The sequence below is a fragment of the Thamnophis sirtalis genome, unplaced genomic scaffold, assembly GCF_051295495.1.
Source record: "Thamnophis sirtalis isolate CommonGarterSnake01/CBP01778 unplaced genomic scaffold, rThaSir2_p1.2 scaffold_3, whole genome shotgun sequence".
Lineage (NCBI taxonomy): Eukaryota > Metazoa > Chordata > Lepidosauria > Squamata > Natricidae > Thamnophis > Thamnophis sirtalis.
The window spans coordinates 62,271,052-62,292,834 of record NW_028261383.1 but is presented as its reverse complement, the minus strand read 5'-3'; the positions used below and the strand labels follow the sequence as shown (position 1 = coordinate 62,292,834).

General features: G+C 38.1%; 1 protein-coding gene across 3 annotated transcripts in view; it reads left to right on the top strand.

The window, feature by feature from the left end:
- Positions 1 to 21,783, top strand: part of PLXNA1 (plexin A1) — a 380,392-nt gene that overhangs the window by 229,822 nt on the left and 128,787 nt on the right. For all 3 annotated transcript variants that reach the window (XM_087708971.1, XM_087708970.1, XM_087708972.1), the window contains exon 9: positions 12,442 to 12,556. In XM_087708971.1, coding sequence (XP_087565097.1) covers positions 12,442 to 12,556 — 115 coding nt within the window. The remainder of the gene's footprint in view (positions 1 to 12,441; positions 12,557 to 21,783) is intronic.

Genomic DNA, 21,783 nt, shown 5'->3' with positions numbered 1-21,783 from the left:
TCCCGTTCCCTTCCTAAACCTCATGATCCCTTCCAGTAAGATTTAAGCAGCGTAGTTTATGCCATATATTCAAATATAACTTTACAGACAAATAATCAAACTTTCCCATCTAATAAAATTTAAACAACGTAAATGATCTTTCTTTACCCCTTTTTCAAACAGTAATTCAAAATAATCTAACCCGATTTCCCCTTCTTAGTAAAGTTAAGCAGCGTAGATCAGATATTACTTTACACAGGAATCAATTTCTGTAATTCCAACCGACTTCCCCTTCTAATAGAATTTAAATAACTTAGTTCATTCCACATGTATTTTACCCTCATCCCCCACTTGTCTGATATTTACCACTATCAAATTTATACTACCATTTATTTAAAATATAACTCAGAGCGATTTGTAGCATGAATCCTTCCACATATTCCAATAATACTTTCAGCAAAATTCAGTTAACCTTCTATTTTAAGGTAGTCGCTTCTAACAAAATTTAAACAACATAAATCATTCCACATTCTTTTTACAGTTATCTTAAGATAATCCCAAGCGGCTTCCTGTTCTAATAAGCTTTAAACAACGTAAATTTTGCCCTCATCCCTTGCTTGTCTAATATTTATCACAAATAACGTAGTACTACCATTTGTTTAAAATATAACTCAGAGCGATTTGTAGCATGAATCATTCCACATATTCCAATAATACTTTCAGCAAGATTCAGTTAACCTTCTATTTTAAGGTAGTCGCTTCTAACAAAGTTTAAACAACATAAATCATTCCACATTCTTTTTACAGTTATCTTAAGATAATCCCAAGCGGCTTCCTGTTCTAATAAGCTTTAAACAACGTAAATTTTGCCCTCATCCCTTGCTTGTCTGATATTTACCACAAATAACGTAGTTCATTCCACATGCATTTTACCCTCATCTCTTGCTTGTCTAATATTTACCACTATCAAATTTATACTAGCGTTTATTTGAAAAATAACTCAGAACTATTACAACCAACTTTCCCTTCAAATAAAAGTTAAATAGCATGGATCATATTCAAATAATGCTTTCAGCAAGAGTCAGTTAACCTTCTATTTTAAAATAGTCCCATCTAACAAAGTTTAAACAACATAAATCATTCCGCATTCTTTTAACCACTATCAGATTTATGCTAACGTTACTTTAGAATCTAGCTCAAAGTAGTTTCACCCAGCTTTCCCTTCTGATAAAAATTAGTCCACTTTTTCTACCGGAGAGAGGTCTCAAACCCCCATTCAGTCCTCAACTTTAGGAAGTCTTTTGAAGTATCTAAATTCTCGATCTGCGTTCTTCTGCTTCTCCGAGGGAGGAGGGGCTACCCCCTCCATCTTGCAGCCGCATGGCCAGCCGTTTGCTTTCTCCTTCCGCTTGTCTCTCCTCTCTTCCAAGCGCGTCAGGAAGTCCCGCCTTCAGAATCCTACAATAGAAATCTTGAGCTTCCGAAACAGAGTTAAGACGAAATCTTTGATTCTCAAATGTAACCGTGATGCCGGCAGGGGCCTCCCATCTGTATCGAATCTGTTGACTCCTAAGCTCTTTAGTTAAAAAGGCGTAGTCCCTTCTTGCTCTCAACATTTGGAAAGGTATATCTTTGAAGACAATCACGTCCTGGTCATCAACTCGGAGACTGTTATTATGGAACTTTTGCACAATCGCGTTTCTAGATTCTTTTGTAGAGAAATGTATAATTATGTCCCTCGGGAGCTGTCGCTGTTCCGCTATCAAAGAGTTCTGGCGATAGATTTTCCGAATCTGCCAATCAAAGTTAAGTCCCGGGCTTCCCAGCGCATGGCTGAAGGCTTCAGCAAATGTCTGTTTCAAATTCTCTTGCTCCTTTTCACGGAATCCTCTGACTCTTATTGAAAATGCCCTCCTATCAAAATTTAGCGTCATAAGCTGTTCTTCGTTATTTCTAATTTTTTCTTGTAAAATTTGAATATTGGTAGTCAAATCAAAATTAGCCTTCTCCAGACTTTCCAATCTGTTCTCTATTTCAGCAGAGTAATCTGACAGGGCAGACACGGCTGCAAACGTATTCGCCTTCATTTGATTAACTTTAGATTTTAGATCCTCATAAAGTTGCAATACAAATTCCTTAAGTTCTTGCTTAAGGGCATTAAATATTTTAAAGAGATATTCCTGTGTTAAAACTTCTCCAGTAGAGGGCGTAGGAGACAAAGGCTGAGTTTCCAAAAAAGATTGTTTAAATTCTTTAGACACATTTGTAGCAAGACGTTTCTTTGATCTGGGTGCCATAATAGATAAACAAGTAAGCAGTGCTTCGCTCCCCTCTATTTCCAAAGAAAAAGAGTTTATTTTGTTAAGGAGCGGTCTGCAGGAAGATAAGCCCGGCTAAGTACATCCAGTAATCATCCACGGAGAGAAATCGCCATTTTAAAGTCTATTTAAACAAAGAAGTCTTTAAGACAAATGGTGCTGGTATTTAAGATAGTAATAAAAGCATAAATCTCACAGGGGTGGTACCCTCCCGTATCAACTCTAGCTTGAAAAAAACTTTGTTTTGTCCTGGGGGGGGCTAGCCTGTCTGGGGCTGCCAAAAAAAAAAAAGGCAGCTGAGAAGAACTGGCCGGAGATAAAGGCTCCGCTTCGGCTGGATCTAATCTCTTCCACAGCCAAAAAAAGAAAAAGGCTGTGGCTTACGAATAGACCCTAACCTACGGAGCTATCCTCCCTGCCCCTTTCTTAGCCAAAAAGGGGTGCTATCTATGATCTTATTTAGATATACAGACCAGATCTCTGAGGAGCTCGGTGGAGCCCTCCTCGGCAACAGGCCACGCCCACAGGAAGTCCCATTAATCTTACATTTTGATTGTATGCGGACAGATCAAGTTTTCCTGGCACACTTTCCCTTTTTAATTTTCTCCTTTTAACCTATATATTTCACACCAATAATTTCATGTTCCATTCTACAACCCGCACCTTTATGTTATACTCAAATTTGGATGAACGGTTAAACAATTTTGTGCTTGCCATACTGAGATCCTAAAATGCTATTAATATTGATAGATTTTTTCTGAAAGCCGCTGAAGACCTGGTTCTGCCAGCAGGCCTAGGGAACCCAGAGAGGGACAGAGCCCACTAAATGGCTCATGTGATCAGCTGTCACTGGGGCGGGAGGTGGGAGATATGGAGTGATTTTATTACATTATTTATTTGATTTTTTAAAAAGTTAGTTTTACTGTTTTTAGATGTGGTTTTTTATATTCTGTAAGCCGCCTTGAGTCATCATGGATAAATAGGCAACAATACAAATTTAATGATAAGTAAATAAATATTTTTTAACTTTTTTTCTTATTTTTAATAGTTTAAGTTTTATAAATAATAGAAATGTTGATAAATTTAATCGTATTATAAACATAATTAAATTTGTAAATGCAATGTAAATTTGCATTGAAAAGGTTTCATTGAAATTTGCATTGAAATTGAGACTCAGTTTGGCCTACTGGTTGAGCCACAGGGTAGAAAGCAGGAGACTGTTAGTTCTAGTCCTGCCTTAGCCATGAAAGCCAGCCGGGTGACCTTGGGTCAACCACTCTCTCTCAACCGAACTCACCTCAGAAAGTTGTTTTAAGAACAACAGGAGGAAGAAGTTATATTGGATACATTCGCTGACGTTATTTGAAAGGTGTTAAAACCTGGCTGTTCCGGCAGGCCTGGGGCTGTTGGCCTTAGTGTTAAGGTCCAGCCCCGATTAGAACGTATGTGTGTTGTGAATTTTAAACTATTTTTTACTTATTTTGTTTTTCTTTTTTTCTTTCTTTCGTTGTAAGCCGCCCAGAGTCCTCCGGGATTGGGCGGCCTATAAATTTAATAAATGAAATGAAAATTAATAAAAGCTGGATACGAATAAAGTAATTAATAAAATAAGAAAGTAATAGAAAGTATCAAGATTCATCCTATTACAGTATAAAGGAAAGAAAAGAAAAAGGAAACAAAATGCCAATGAGTATTTGTATTGGTGGCCCTTTCTGTTTCACATTTGAATAACTTGACAAGACAGGATCATTAGTCTTGCTCGCAAGATAATAGTCTATGCATTCAGGAACCCTTCTGTCAATACTAGTCTGAGATTCAAGAGGAAGTGGTTTACCCTTTTCAAATAAATTCTAATCTCCCCACATACATTTAGAGTCCCTTTCTCTTTGCCAAGTTGCCAAGGAAAAAAATTGAATCAAAAGTTGACCTATTACATGTGTCGAACTATTAGATGAACTCAAAAGTTGTTTAGGTGTCAGGACAATGACGTTCTGAACTAGATTTGTCAGAGAGCCTTTAGCATGATTCTTGAAGACTCCTAAACCTACTAGACTGCAGTTCTCCACACCTACGTCTTAGATTTACCTCAGCCAGTTAGACCAGTGAAAGTGCCAGGAAGTATGAAAAATAATACATTGGGTTGTCTTATCTGGCTGTCTTAACACCAGACTGCCTTATTCTCTTCCTTAACAACCAAGCTTCAGAATTAGTGTTAAAGTAGATTTCAGTGAGAAGCAAGGGGATATCTATGTTAGCAACTCCAGCTTTCCAACAGCCCTCCAGCCTCAATGACGTTTGGACCAAATATCCAAAAAATCATTGCTGGTGAGATGCCCATCCATCAAGCCTGCCAGGTAAAATCTGCGCACCAGATCAATTTTTTCTCCAAAATTATAAAAAGGGATAATAGTCTTAATATGACTAATCCAGAATTTAAAATAGCACTATCAGAACAGATGACTGTCTGACCTGACAGCATTGATTTTGAGAGATCAAAATATGTTAACTGAAATATATGAGCTAAGTTTTCTATGTCTTCCTCAACATTTTATCTTCCCAAAATCACTTCAAAAGGGATGCATCATTTTCTTATTCTGATAATGGAACATCGTCTAGCATCTTGTGTTTTTGTCTGGGTGCATAGGATCATCTTGTTTTTTTTTTCTTTTTAAGTGTAAGATGCCCAGAATCATTCTGTTGTTAGATGGCTTCTCAGTCTAGTCTAACAAACACACCTTCCACCATTGTTCACTGAATAGTAATGGATTCTGTTATGACACAATAAACCTGCAAAAAACCATACACATAGACATAAAGAATTGTGCGCCCTTAGCCTTCTAGTTGTCCTGATGGATTTCCAAACTGACAGCCTTTTTGGTGACCACGGTATATCTCATATCCTGTTTTGACAGGAATCTCACCATCTAACAATGATGACTTCCAGCCAGAAATAATAAAAGAAAAGCAGATGAAAAATGCCAAATCATTGTCCCTTAGTAGAATTAGGAAGATATTTGTAGCATGATATCCCATCCAGTAGACTTCTTATATAACAAATCAAAGTTCAACCTAATTGTCCACACAGATGTTGATTCTCTTCCTTGTAAGAAAGGAGTTCTGTATTAGAGAATACTAATAATGCTCCCTACCTTTTAACTGATTAATGTAAAAAATGTATATTTTATAGGATATTTTATCTTTGAAGTAGGCAATCAAAAATCAAATAACATCAGTTAGTCAATTAATTAAGCTTGTTTTATTGCTGACATCCAAGTCTCTTGTAGAAAGATAAAAGTAAACACAGATATTTAAACTAATCATTAAAACTAACAATTAACCAGAGTTAAATTATTATTTGCCTATTTAAATAATCCCTTTTTAAAAATATGTGTTTTTAGAGCTTCTTTGTGTTGTCTTAACTATAAACTGTCTGATGTGGTCTTGGCATTGGACTTCAGTTCTGCAACCAGAGTGCATTACGATATTGAAACTTGTGAGTTACTAGAACAAATGAAACAAACAAAATGTTTAAAAAGTTATACTATTTATGTAGTTATTTACCAAGCACATCTAAATTATATTAAAGTAATCAAAATATCTTTACAATCCCCAAGGCCTGTCACAACCTTTGAGCACTCCTAATGTTTGGAAATTTAAAGTTGAAAAATTTGACACATTACAAATCTGTCATCTGTCTCTCTGTCTCTCTCTCTCTTTCTCTCTCTCCCATCTCCCCACTTGATCAGCTAACAACCGTATTACTAACTTAACAGCTGCATTGATTCACTTAATTACTGTGGCTAGAAAGGTCATAAAATGGGGCTAAACTCACTTAACAAATGTCTCACTTAACAACAGAAATTTTATGTTCAATTGTGGTTGTAAGTTAAGCACTACCTGTATGTCAATTATATTAATTTTCCAATGTTCTTTAAAGCTTGCTTTTCTCACTCCATCCCTCACTCTGTCCCTCCATCTTTTTAAAATAATTTGCTTTCCCCATCTTCTTTTGCTTCCTTAGATTTGAGCATTACTCTTGCTCTCCTTCAGAAAAGTCATGCCCAAATCTACTGAAGAGTGGTCAGCCTGAAAAACCAGAGATAAAAGAAAGAATTTGTTTTCCATGCTTTATAAATATAAAAAGTAAGCATCGTGGCAGCAACCCTATACAATAAAATTTGTAAATGAAAACAAAACTAAAATGTGACACTTGAATAGGACCATAGTCATATGAACTTTAAGGAAAGAATATGAATTCCGGAATTCTTTAAGCGTCATATTCAGAAAATGGGAAATTCTCAAGTGACTAGAAGCTGTCAATGTATATGTATCACTCAGACATTGGTGTTTATAATCATCCCTACTTAATAGTCTGCATGTATATTCTTATCTGCATATGCTACAAATTCTTGTTGGTATGTTATGTTGAACTTAATGCAATGCATTCAGTACAGACAATATGTTTACTTTTCTGTAAATGTGATCAAGCAACTATGGTTTGTTTGTTCAGTAGATGAATTATCTAAAAAATTAGTTGGAGTCTGTGAAGTAAAGACTTGTATATAGTTTGTGAGTCTATAGGTTCACTTGGATTATTACTCTGTAACATAGCATGACATACTAAAGACTGTATTTTCCAACATCTTGTTGCATATTTCAATGTAATGTATAATGTTAAAGTGAAAACATTGCAAATGTACTGAACGTATATTGGTTTTGAGGGAGACTATTGAAAATTCTTTGTAATAAATCCAGTTTCAGTGCATTTGACCACTGCAATTCAATGACATTAGTTCTACATTGATCTCACCTACCTGCATGATTGACTGATGGACTATCTTGTAAGATGAGTGTGATTCTCCTTAAATGTGTATCTGTAAAAAGGAACTTTGACACTCGTTTGGGTGTTTTCTGCTCCTCAAACCTAACTGGTTTGTTGCTATATCTGGACTGTGGATGAAGCCATGGAAATACATTCATTTCAGTTAACAGCTGCAATGATGAGGGACATTCAGCAGCAGAAATGGAAACACTGAAAAAAATACATACTTTAAATTAAATAATCGAAAAATATGTCAAAGGAACCTGGAGTTATAAGACACATATAGTAGTAAGAACAATAAGTTCAGGAAAAATGTCCACATTTACCTGAAGAAGTATTTTCAGTTATATATTACTTTCGTATGAAAATTTCGATCAGGGTATTTATTACAGAATCTTTACCGGTCATAAATAATATTGGGGCTATCTTTTTTCTTTTAATATTGTATTATAAGTGAATTGAAATACAGGATTTCATAAATTGGGCTGGCAATAAGAAATAGCAGTACTGTATAAATGGAAGAAAGGTATGTCAGATAGTTTTACAGGTACAATGATTCCCATATTGCTAAAAGCAGTAAGATAGCCCTGTAATTAAATGACCTGTTTGCCCCTTGTTTTTTAGATATTGATGTTGTTGTTTGGATTTATGTGGATTTACTCATATCACCCTAGTTTTTTTCTTCCTATCCTGGGACAGCTAGAATGAGGCATCCTGCTATTCACAACCTCCTTTGACCTTTTAAGGGTTTTTTTTTTGTTTGCTTTTTTTAGACAAAACATTTCTTTCATCCATGCTGCTACTGGATGGCACTATTTGGCACTTTACTTTGTTAATTCTGCTCAAAAGTGTACAGAGAAAGTAACAAAAGTCTACAGAGAAAGTAAGTTTGTGGGCAGACACTGCCAGAAAATATTGCACTAGAGCAAGATCTTTGTGGTCCTTGAACATCTATTAGGGTAATTGTGGCTATCGGGTTAAAAAAAGCAAATCCTTCTGTAAACTAGCATAAACTCTGGTTTGCCACTAGTAATCTTGATTGCAAAAGAAAGATTCACATAGCAGAATCCAGAAGTTTGTGTAGGACTGCAAGATTTTTTAGGAGGAAAAATCTTTGTTTCTTGGCTTAACGATATGGTTTATATTTTTTAAAGTTCTCCTTAGAAAAATTTTAAATGTAATTAACAGGCAAAGGCTTAGCATCTATGATTATTTGATATTTTGAGAGAGTATTTTAAAATAAGTTGTGTTTTCTTTATGTGATTCTTTCATTCTATATTCCCACATGAAAGCTTATGGATATGTATGCAAGCATAATTATAAATATTATTCTTTTTTCCTATTTGCAAATATGTTCTCCACTAGAGGGCATTGTGCCCTTCAATATTTCCCATGAAGCACTGGAACATTTTATATAGCGCTTTTTATATATTATATAGCGCTATTTCCAGAATTACATTAATATCCAATATAATGCCACATCATATGAATCTGACCTCAGGCAAGCATGAGAATCAATCATAATTAATTTGAAAAATTCGCAGATGCTTTGAAACCAACTTAAAAACGGCAGCAGTGAAAGAAACAAAAGTGCTCCTAATTGTCTCAAAATAGAAATCATAACTTTTGAAGGATGGTATTGCCATTCTCATTATCTCAGATTTAATGGGTTTTTTTTTTTTACAAAAATGTGAAATCCTGTCTAGCCAACTCACAAACCCAAACAGAAATTTAATTAACACATTTCAAGTATCGCTTTGTAGCAGAGATGGAAATAGTACTTCGGTCTAGCCCTCCCCCCCGCCCCAGGAATCTTTCCATTCATTCTAGATCAGATTAATCAATTTATGGCTTTACTTGCCGGAAATGCCACTTGTGAAGAGATTACCTGGAGTAGATGAAAGGATTTGAGTATTACCTCTTAAACAATAGTTAAGTTTGAAAGGAAGATTGGACTTGAGCCTATTACGACTGATGTGAGCCGGTTTGACCAAATATATAAGTTGTGGAAATGCAGTTACTTTTTCTAAACATTAAAAAATGTTTAGTCCCTGAATATTGACAGTAAACAATGTTCACCCCAGGAAAAAGGAGAGATGGAACAGATGGTGTCAGGCTGTCAAGCAACCTGCTGCTGAAACATAAACAGATAGTGATGACATATGGATATAGGGGATAAACTCCCAAACATGCTATAATGCTTAATTTTGAATGAAGCCTATTCAGATCTCAGTATGAAGAGTCTCCCTGGCTCTTATACTTCGATAAAATAAGGAATCTAAGTGGATATTGCCAAGGTGATCAGTTGAGAAGAAAAGTATTTCTTTTTTCTTAGAAGTCGCAGAGAAAAAACTTCCAAAAAAGAAGGGAAGATGTTAATAGACATTGGTGTATAGGACTACCCACTAATAAATCCCAATAGAGGTTACATTTAGTTTCTCACATAGAACTATTTCATCCTTGCTTAAAGAATTAATGTTGGCACTGGAGTTACACTTTCATTTTCACATAACTATACTCTCAAACACAAATATTACTGCATTAAACTCACCCATTGTGAAGTTAGCAAAAGTCTAGAAATATAATACATGTGTATTATATTATAAGCAGGTAGCCGTTGCTTACTCACTACCTTGCACAACAATCATTTGAAGTTACAGCAAAAACAACTTTGCAACTAATCCTTGCATTTTCAGCCGCTGGAGTGTCCCATACACACCATTTGTGAGCATCACAAGAGCACACATTTACAACTGTTAACCAATCTTTAAATCATTGATCACCATTCATGTACTTTGTACCTGGCACATATTTTTGCTTGTGACAAGCAGCATTAATACTATACAATATGGAAGGTGGGAATAAAATCATATCTGTGTCTCCTCCGCCCACCCAGATGAATAGAATGATTCTCAGAGCTGTTGATTTTTGTGGGCATCTCAGCTGATGTTTCACTAATGAGATTGGATGTCAGGTCTATGTGCTACCTCATCTAACTAATTCTATTACTATATTTCTTTTGACACGAAGGGCTGGGAAATTTTTAGGTTTTCCCCTCATGGGGATTTATTTGCTGATGCAACAGGTATTAATAATTGGAAAAGGATATATTGCCCAGCCAGTTCAAAGCAAGTACATGAGATTGAGAATTTTTTATTGTACCCATTCTAACCCAATGGTGTCCCCATAGTGCTGAATGTTTTTGTCATCCCATGGTACATAAAAACTTTTGACTCTGATATGCAAGGATTAACTTCATACATTCTTTATATGAAATATTTATGGTTTCTTCCCAGATAATGAAATTATTCACACTTTTGCCTACCAATTATGATTGTACCATTTTAGGTATTAAAAATACACAATCACACATTCATTTCATATAAATGTGATATATAAATAGAAGAAACAAACAAACATGTTTGTTAAATCTGTTTTTTGGTTTGGGAATGAAAACACAAATAAACATAAATAAATTTCCAGAAAATAGTTATTTTTTGTATCTTTAGTAATGACACTAACGTTCTACAAATTGTTCTGTCTTTGATACTCAACTCGAGAAAGTGGACTGAACATGGTGGATTGACGATTAACTGTGATTTGAACTGCCCAGTTACAGTCAGGGCAACCCTTCTCCTGATTATTTTTCTTAAGAAAACTTTATTCACATTGCTCACCAAAGCTATATAAATATGGGAATTGATTTTGTTTCTCCTCAGGCCTCATACAAATCTTCATTTCTCTGAATGCTGAGATCAAAAACATTTGCCTGAATAAAATGACAATTGAAAACATAGCACATTTACAGCAATCCCAGACAGTAGCATTCTGTTTTTGCAGGTATAATTGGGCCCTGGTGTACCAGAGACTGGGGAATATGATATCTAGGATGTCTATTTATCTGATGTTTCTGGATTAGTAGCAGCCCTAGCTATTGTCAGTATGAGAAAGAAAGCTGCTACTGATTTTAAAACAAAAACTAGAGTTCTGTTTACTTCATCTGTTTGTTTCCCTTACTTCCCCCTCCCCACACATGCCACAAGTGAAGACTTCCAAGGAGCTCTTGAATCTTTCTCTCCAATGTGAACAAAGCAGATAGGCAAATGGGAATGAAGATCGAAAATGTATAAATAAAATTGAGATTACAGGCTTGATCATTGGGGAAAATGAAGTTAAAGAATTCTTAATCTATCAAAAACCCACTAACTCTTTTGAGCCCTGGTGGCACTGTGATTAAAATTCAGGATTGTAGGCAAAACCCTGCCCACAGTGGCCTATGATTTGATCTTGATGGGCCTCAGGGTTGACAGAGTCCTTCCATCCTTTCGAAGGGTATAGAAGCAACCTGGGTAGATAATAGAGGACATTGTAGTATGTTGTTATAATAGGATTAAAAAAATAACACTCCTCAAATGTTAATCTGACTCAGATTTTGCGTGACTGTATATATCCCCCCCTCCCCCGGGAATGATTCTGTATGACGTTTTTCAAGGTTTTTCTCCATTCAGTGGAACTCTGTTGTTTGGCTATCTGTTTATTTAAATTATGTTTCATACGTCGCAAAATAAAGCTCACAAAGTCTGTGACTCAACCCATAGTGCCATGTCGATGGAAAGAAAGAATTGTAATGCTGCCAAGTTAGAAGCCGAGGTCATTGGGGCACAGATTTAATCACACGGAAAGCATTATGAGGCCCCAGTGTGGAGAAAGGAGAAGGCGGTTGACACAAGGACTAAGGAATGTGAATATTAAACTGTGACATTTGTAAAGTTCTGTGTTTGCAGTCACTGAAGGTGGCGTCTTAGCTTCTTTATAGTGTCCTCATCTTTGATTCAGTAGTGAACTCGGTTGTCTCAACATGGAACTAAGGACATAAAATTGTGGAAAAAGACTTGCAGGGCTGTGTAAGGGACATTTTTCATTGACATTTCACTCTGTATCCCATTATGATCCTAAGGGGTGATGTATTTCTCCCATTGCTATTTTATGATTTGTATTATATGGCAAACATTTTGTTGAAAAAACCACTGAGGCTTTTAGCAACAAAGAGATGTCAGTAGGGCCCTATCCAGATGATAATCCACTGTCCTAGCCTATAAAATCTTCCCCACAGGTTCCATTGTATAATACAGGTTTTTCATTTCTCGGCCTGATGTTCATTTCTTCGCTTATTGTATATATTGTCAACACTTTCAGGATCTTGGTCATGAGCCACTTTTGTTTATGACACACTGCTTGTAATAATGAAAAAAGACAAGCTCTTGTGTAATTAAGATGTCTCTGAAAATATTAATGCTTGTCTTCTTTTTTGTGTTTTTACAGCTGCCTGTCCTGTGTGAATGGATCCTTCCCTTGCCACTGGTGTAAATATCGTCACATTTGTACTCAAAATGCAGCAGACTGTTCCTTCCTTGAAGGCCGTGTGAACATGTCTGAGGTATGTAGCCAAGTCTGCCTTTAATTGCTCAGTGTTACAGTTCATCTGTTTTCTTCTCCTGTCTCTTTTTTTCCATTTCTTAGATGATACAGCCCAAAGCCCCATTTCATTTAAAGAAGGATCAAATCCTGGGCTCAGAACAATAGTAATCATTTGATTCAATATTGGGCAATCCATATCTACTTAGGCATCAGAATAAGAAAAGACTGAGGAACTTGAAAGAATGAGAAAGGAGAATTTAAAAGTCAGGCCATGCAAGGAAAAGTTAAGAGGGATCATAGTGTGTTGCTATGCAGTAGAGATTGCACAAAATGGGTGGAATGTGATTAAACCAAGAGGTATGCATGGTATTGGGCACCTCTAAGTTTTCCCTTGTTACACTCCTGTTATGCAAGCTGCACAGACCTTCTGATTTCATTTCTGATGCAATTCAAGGTTCTAGTCATTATCTTTAAAGCTCTACATAGCATAGGACTGGGACCAGGATCAGGCTATTTGCAGGGCTGCCTTTCTTTGGTATATCTGTCCATCCTACTAGATTGAGTAGGAAGGGCATGTTCGAGATCCTTCTCTGAAACGTTATCATCTAATCCGAATTCCATCCGCCGGCCAATGCTGATTGTCGACCACCCGGAGGAGGGCCTTCTCTGTGGCTGCTCCTGCCCTCTGGAACGATCTCCCCCTGGAGATTCGGACCCTCACCACCCTTCAGGCTTTCCGCAAAGCCGTCAAAACCTGGCTGTTCCAACAGGCCTGGGGCTGATGAGTTCCCATCCCCACTCGAATTGTGTGACTGTTGACTGCTTTTAAATTGTTTCTGTATTTTGTTTCTTTGTTTTTATTTTTTTTTGTCTGTATTATTCCCTTCCCCTTCGGTTTGTTAGCTGCCCTGAGTCCCTCTCGGAATAGGGCGGCATACAAGTGCAATAAACCTTTAACCTTTAACCTAATGCAACCTTGGAAGTAGGCTTTATCTGTGGCTGTCCCTCATTTATAGAACATTCCCCTCAGCAATCCAGAAGGCCCATTCTTTTAGTGTTCCTGAAGGCCATTAAAACCTTGCCATTTACTCAGACACTGAGGTAAAGTGTTAAAGCCTGTGAAGGATTGTTGGGGCACCCTGAAAAATTGATTGAGGCACTGGATTTTTAGGTTTTTTTAAAAATGGTTTTTATAGTTTTATTGTGATTTGTGAGGTTCAAATCTTTTAAAATAAAATGTAAAATTAAAACATAAAATAGTATAGAAAGGGAACTATTTTGTTTGTTTTTTGTAATTCTTCATAAATGTTTGCAGACATGTTCTCTGTACATTTTATATGTAAAAAATAGTATTGTTTCCATGGCATTTAGTATGAAGTAAGTGTTATGGGGGATGCGGTGGCTCAGTGGCTAAGACTCTCAGCTTGTCGATCAGAAAGGTCAGCGGGTCGCAGTTCGGCGGTTCGAATCCCTAGCAGTGCATAATGGAGTGAGCTCCTATTACTTGTCCCAGCTTCTGCTAACCTAGCAGTTCGAAAGCATGTAAAAATGCAAGTAGAAAAATAGGAACCACCTTTGGTGGGAAGGTAACAGTGTTCTGTGTGCCTTCGGCGTTTAGTCATGCCAGCCACATGACCACAGAGACATCTTTGGAAAACGCTGGCTCTTTGACTTTGAAACGGAGTTGAGCAGCACCCCCTAGAGTCAGGAATGACTAGCACGTATGTGTGAGGGGAACCTTTACCTTTATCTTAAGCATTATGAGGAAGGACATTCCAAAACTTCCCAAAAGTTGATCCAGAGATTTAAGCAGACATGACACTTGCTAGATAAACCCTGTTGTCTTGTTTATGGCGGAATGCTCTGTTTAACAAAGAATTGGAGCCTTTCAAGAACCAGAGGATTTAACTTTTTTATCCCTTTGTAGTTTCCTCTTAGACTCTCTGTGCAAACCATTAAGAAGCCCACAAGCCAGCAAGTCTATTTCAGAGAGGTCACGGTTATGTTCACTAGGACCCTTTCTTCTTTTTTCCTCTCTCATCTTTATCAGACTGTCATTTTAGCCTTCAGGCATTTTATAAGCTCTTTTTCTTGCTCCATTATCTGAGAGGACTCTTCCAACCAAAATAAGTTGATAATGGTGGACAGTTTCCCCCCCCCCCCAAATTACTTATAAACTGGCTTTCAGGAAAACCTTATGTATGTTTACCTCTAAAGTCTTAAGGAAAATTATAACATATAGCTTAAGTAAAACATCTGGTTTTTTTAAAATGCCCTTATTTTTTCTATCTATTCCACCTTAGTTACTAACCTGAGTGTTTAAAGTATTTGAACTGTCAAGGAGAATCAATAATTGTAAGTGACAGGGCACACATACCCTGCAGAAATGAGTCAGCTTAAAGCAAATTCTATCTTCAAACCATAATTTGAATAATTTTGAACTTTTATCATTTGGCTTATTCCCCTAAGGGATGAGTAGAGTCTGGCTTTTGATCTGCAAGGGGACAAAAATGCTGAAATGTAATGATACATTGGATAATAAACTTAGATAACAGAACTATCTGTGTGGCTCTGTATCATCCAGGGTTTCTTCTTTATTATAAAATAAGTGACTTTTATATGTATTGCAAAGTGTTAATTCTTGCTAATACATAGCAGCTAGTTTTCACCCTCTTTTTTTGAGGGGAAAAAGATGTCTTATATCTGAAAAATATGGTAATTATACTGATTGCTAAATCAAGGTGGAGCCTGCAGAAACTCAAACAGCTGCTGACAAATATTTCTGGTGAAACACCAATCTGAAAAGTCAAATTCAATGCAATTCTATGGATATGGTATATTTACTGTTCTTTAAAATGGTAAATTTAAAATATAGAAGTATGTAACACAACAGAGTTGGAAGGGACCTTGGATATCTTTTAGTCCAACCCACTGCTCAAAGTCTATAACATTTCAAACAAATGGTTGTCCAGTCTCTTAAAACCTTCAGTTTTGGACCACCCTCTCACAACTTCCAAAGGCAAGCTGTTCCACTTGTTTATGTTCTCATGTTCTTACCGTATGTCAGGAAAATTGTCCTTAGGTCTAGATTGGTTCTCCCCTTCATTAATTTCCATCCATTGCTTCTTGTCCTGCCTTCAGGTGCTTTGGAGAATAGGTTGACTCCCCTTTGATCCTTCTTTTCATTAAACTAGACATACCCAGTTCCTGCAACCACTCTTCATACATTTTAGCTTCCAGTCCCATAATCACCTTCGTGCTCTTCTCTGCACTCTTTTTAGACTCCCAACATCTTTATTATATTGTGGCAAGCAAAACTGGATTCCAATATTCCAAGTGTGGCCTTACCAAGGCATTATAATATTGCACTAGCACTTCATGTGATCTCTGTGTATGTTAATGCAGCCTAGGACTGTGTTTGCTTTTTTGGAAGCTGCAGCACACCATTGGCTCATATTTAAGTGATTGTCTGTAATGTCAAGACTTGAAATGTTCTGCCTGGTGACAGTTCAGTAATGTTCAGCATTATTTCATTTAGAGGAAGCAGGTAAAATTCATACCATAGAAAAGGCCACACTGGAGAATACATGTTAAAATTAAATATGTATATTGAAAAGGATTTATAAAAACCGTCAACATAAAATGGAGCTTGCTCAGAAGCTGAAATACACCAGGTAAATGAGATGAAGAGTAAGAAATGAAGAGGAGAGAGAGGGAAGAAGAGAGGGATATGAGAGAGGGAAAGGGGGTGGGGAGAGGAGGAGAGAAAGGAGGAGTGGAAAGGGGAGAGAGGAGAAGGAGAGGGGAATGGGAAGTAGAGAAGGGAAGGATGACAGAGGGAAGAAAGGAGGTAGGGAGGAAGAGGAGAAAGGGAGAAGAAAGTGATGAATAAGGTACAAATATGGTGTATGGAGAGCAGAAGAGCAATAATTGTTTTTGGGAGTTGATGGTAAGATGAATCGATGTAAACATTTAATAATACAATATGATGTTGGCTATGTAATAGTATACATGTGATTATATGCTATGAAAATGAAAAAAAACTATAATAAAAAAAGAAAAGGCCAACTGATACAATAGCAATAGCACTTAGACTTATATACCGCTTCACAGTGCTTTACAGCCCTCTCTAAGCGGTTTTATAGAGATAGCATATTGCCCCCAACAATCTGGGCCCTCATTTTAACCACCTCTGAAGGATGGAAGGCTGAGTCAACCTTGAGCTGGTGAGATTTAAATTGCCGAACTGCAGCTAGTAGTCAGCTGAAGTAGCCTGCACTCTAACCACTGCGCAACCTCGGCTCTGGCCGAGCCCAAAATAATTATGGGCCACCTAGGAATAGCTGGTGCACTGATGTGTATGTTGAGTGACTGACTGTGCAGCAACAACAATATCGCCAGGGATTGGAGGCATCAAGGGCACTCAGCACCATGTCTTCCACAGGGGAAGTGGTTAATGAAAAAGTAGTGGTGATGATGCAACCTTCCTGATGTCGGAAACTTTTAGCAACGGTATTTGTTAAGTGTTCAAAAATGCTGCACAAGGCTACTTGCGTGTTGCATGTGGCTTTGGGTCATATGATGTGCAGGCCTAGTCTAGATTTTAAGGTTAGAATGTAGATAACCTCAAACAGTTTTACCCATTTATAACGTGCAACAAAAAACTAGAAGGTTCAATTATGAATCGCCAAAGACTTAATGTCAGTAATCTCCAGCGCTGATGGAAAGGTCTCTGAGGCTGCCCTCACTGGTAGTCTCGTAGACGGGTATGTGGTATCTCATAGAAACAAGATGAATTGGACTGTTTGGGGCCATTATTGTAGTTTTATGTCTTTCAGTTTGTCACCTTGCTTTATGAGCTGGACAGCGTGTGCGATTTTCAGATAGTTATTTGCCTATTTGTTTATGAAGAAATTCACCATAAGAACCTGGAGCAAATGAAGAACACATCCCTGTAGCTATTTGTGTGCAGATTAATAGCTATGTATAGTGTAAGCAATATTTGGAAGATACTGAAATGCTGAAACTTGTGATTTGAACTTGTAAAAATTGTTTCGTTTTGCAGTCAGGTTTATTTGACCATAAAATTCTCTGATGTCTCCTCAAAGTATAAACAATATATTATAAACTATATTACGTATAAACAGTGGAGTGATGTGTTAAAAGGCGTTTTTATATTCAGTCCTATCAACAGGATATAAAACAATTATGATGGTGGCACATTGGTTAAAATGCAGTATTTCAGTTTATTTCTGGCTGCCGGCTGCCTGCAATTTTGCAGTTCGAAACTCACAGGCTCAAGTTGTCTCAGCCTTCCCCCCTTCCGAGGTGGGTAAAATGAGGAGCCAGATTGTGGGGGCAATATGCTGACTCCGTAAACTGCTTACAGAGGGCTGTAAAGCACTGTGAAGTGGTATATACGTCTAAGTGCTATTGCTATTTCTGAGAATCATGGATCAGTAGTATTCTAGCTCTATTAATATAAAAACTTTTGCCAGAGTATCGTTCTGGTCTGTAAGGGTGCAGGTTGTCTTTTGGAAAACGTAGGCTAGAAAATTAATGTCAATTGGAGCCCCTGGCCTTTTGTGGGTGGTGTCCACCTCTGTGACTTATGAGTAAATATAGCCTAAGGGCTTTTTTAAAATATTGCAGATTAAAAATTCTCTTTCACATACTATTCAGGTGGCGCGCAGAGCCATTTGTTAGGACATGTGAGATATTGCCCTGTCAGCTTCAGTGCACATGTGTATGCTGGCCAACTGACTTCAGTCTTTGGCCGTTTTTCGCCCTCCAGAAGCTTCAGGGAACAGACTTCTGGTTTGCGCATTGGGGTGTTTTTCTCCGGAGGGCAAAAAATGACCCTACGGGCAGCCCAGAAGTTTGGGAACAGACTTCCAGGTTGCCTGTAGAGCCGCTTTCGCTCTCCAGCAGCTTAAGGGAAGCCTCCTGAAGCCTCCAGAGGGCATCCAGGGGAGGGGGAAGGCCATTTTTGCCTTCTTCAGGCTCTTAGAAGCCTCTGGATCCATTGCGTGCTAAAAGCAGATGGAGGGCCGGGATCATGTGTGCATGCACGGGGGTTGCACGCATAGCATTATGGGTGTGGGCATGCCTGTGTACAACCTCCCCTGTGCTCCCCCCACGTTTGGCACTTGATGGCAAAAAGGTTAGCCATCACCGTTATAGATGGTACAATTGTCTGTTCAAACCTTGAAAGCACCTTTTCTCTCCTTTAGAACTGGACAATAAAAACTAGTGTCTCCAGACATAGTTTAGTTTAGTTTAGTTTATTTGGATTTATAGGCCGCCCTTTTCCCTGAGGGGACTCAGGGCGGCTTACAATCATTAATAGCATGATCAGGTTATACATAGCATGATCAGGTTATAAATTAAACTCTTAACAGCTCTGCAACTGTTTGAAACTTACTTCTATTTCTTCTCTTCCCATGCAATCCAATTTTAAGCTTAATGCAAGCCTTACTCTATTTTCCATTCTGCGTTTGCTTGGCATGATAATGGCAAATTTCTTTTTCCCTGCCCTCATTTACTATCCTATGACTTTGCATGAGTGATAATGGTTCTTTGGACCCAACTTTGACTTGGATTTAGCTTCTACCATTTGCCCATTGTGGTTTATTTCATTTCACGGATTACCTTCCACGTTGTGTGCTGCAATCTGCAGTGGGATAGGCAGTTTGACAGCTCCTGTGTTGTACTAGATGAATCTTGTTCTAATCTTTGGTTGTGAGGGCTGGCATAGTGGAGATGCCCTCAGCTATATTTTTCACTTCTCTCTCTTCTCTCTCTCTCCTTGTATCATTTCCCACTATGACTTCTGCCTGGCAGCCATTCTGGACTGATGAGTGTCGGCGCCACATTAAAGAACTCAAGCTTCTGGCAATAAGCAATTAATTCTCCCCATCCCGCCCCCCTTCCCCTTCTCCCAGTCTCACCCTTTATCATTTCTGGGAGCACCAGCCTCCAAGGAGGAACCACAACAGATTGGCAGTCATTCATCCAGCACCCAGCCACCAGCAATGTGATTGCTTTTGCAAGGGCTGGTTATGTGAAAGGGAGAGAGGGATTTATTTTATTTATTATGTGTCAAATTCTGTCAACAATTGCTAAAGGCAAAGGCTGCTGCTGGAGTTGGTGAGCCTGTTCTCCCAGAAGAATATGGATGATCAAGATGAAAGGACCATTGTCTTATATAGAGAAATTGAGGAGAATCTACAACTGCCCCCCCTCTCTCCACCAGCCTCTGTAAAAGCAGATGCTTTCTGAGGTATAAACTGGTAGGAGAGAGAGAGCACACTGACTAAATTTACTCTTTGCTCTGAGCTATGTTTTATGCAATCGTTAAAACGATGTGGTTCACACAAAACAAAAAGCAGGCACAAATTGTGGTCCCTGTGGTCTTAAGCAAGTGCATTCTCTAAATGAATAAATGAAAAATGCTCAGATTTCTATAAGTGCTCTCTTTCTCTCTTTTGTCACTATTGTCTCTGCATCACTCTTACAGCTAAGTGATATCGCCTCTATGTAGGACAGACAGCTAGACAGATAGCACTCAGAAGACAAGATGAAAACTCCTTAATTTCATGACACATGGTCAAACTCAAATATAGTTTTGACTGGGAAACTGAGCATTCTAGACGAAGTTAAATCCAAAACTGCTGAGGAACTCCTTGGGGTTCAGACAAATCAACCATCAATAGACATATAGAGATAAGCCACATGTACCCACCATTCAAAAGAGATAATAAAAAACTAAGAAGGAAAGAAAAAGATCAGAACACATCCTTGTTTGTAGCCAACACCCAGATAAGCAAGGATTAACATCAGATAAACAGTTAAGCAGAAAACAATACTGCCAGGAACTGCCAAGGAGAAAACCACAACCCCTCCCACTCTGCTTACTGTGTATAAACAGGGAGAAAACCCATACTTAGTGGCACTGATCAAGTTACCTAGTTGGTTAATGAAATATCTGCAAGAAAACAGCCAAGCTCAAGAGGGCACCAACGACTCCATGAGCTGCACTATTCTTTTGGCAAGCACTGTCTTCCACCTTGCTATTGTTCTAACCTAGGCTTCCCAAGAGCCTGAAGCAAACTCCTTGTCCCGACACAAAACCCTTTTATTAATTTGCTGTGAATTCTGCTCATTCACATCCAGCAAAGTCTTTCAAGGGAGGATGTAAAGTCACAGACCTTATCTGGCTTGGAGAGTTGACAGGCCGATATCTGCAAAACCTGCCACGGAGAGTCAAAAACCAATTAAGCGAATTGTCTCCTGCAAACTCCACTCCCCTTTCACTCCTCTTTTATTTCCTCTGGGAGGGGCCATTCATCATCCAACCTTACTCCCAAGTCAACCCCTGTTCTTTAGCTGTTCCCTTTGTCTGGCAACTCAGTACATGCGCACACTGGGAACAGGTTCCAGCTGTTCGTCTGCCTCACTGATGTCTGACTCTGAAGGCAACTGATAACTGGCATGAGGCTCTGCCTCCCGCCTCTCTGCCTCCCATATAGAGCCCTCATCAAGAGTCTTCCCCAGATTCCAGGAATGGCCCATGTTCCTCCCCAACCTCCTCACTGTCCAAATCTGCTGCCAGCTGTGGTTCACTTGCTGGTGGCCGCAGGCGGGCCACAACACTTACACTTCCATGAACCTCATATTTACTGAACACTTTTCTTATGGAATCACCAACATGTAGTAAAGAAAAGAGATCCCGCAGATTGCTGGATATTGTTTTGCGCCTTGATGTAGCTTTTTCATTTAAGCCAAAAACTTCTATTTTTATTTACTCATGTTGTGAAGATCAGACTCTGATACTGAATATACAGAATTCTGTTCTTTAAATAAGACATGACACTCACATCTGATTAGAATCCCATTAATTGAAACATCTGTCTCTAATTTCTCCTTCAAATCAACTGATAATCTTAGGAGTCGAATACTTTTGCCAGTAGTAGAATCCACATGAAACTCTGTTAACATTCAGTAGCAAATATATACAAAATTTAAAAAATCTGAAAGGGGACAAATGTATTTTCATGCATTTTGGATGTAATAATAAACAAATGGTACTTCCTTTGTAGTGCTGAAGGAGTGATCAGTATATGGCCTACTATGAGAGTCCTTACACCGTCCTATGTCTGCTCATGCTTAATTAATGGCGGAAAAATGCAATACCCTGATTTATATGCCTCTAATATGTTTACTAAGCAGGAATCAGCCACAGAA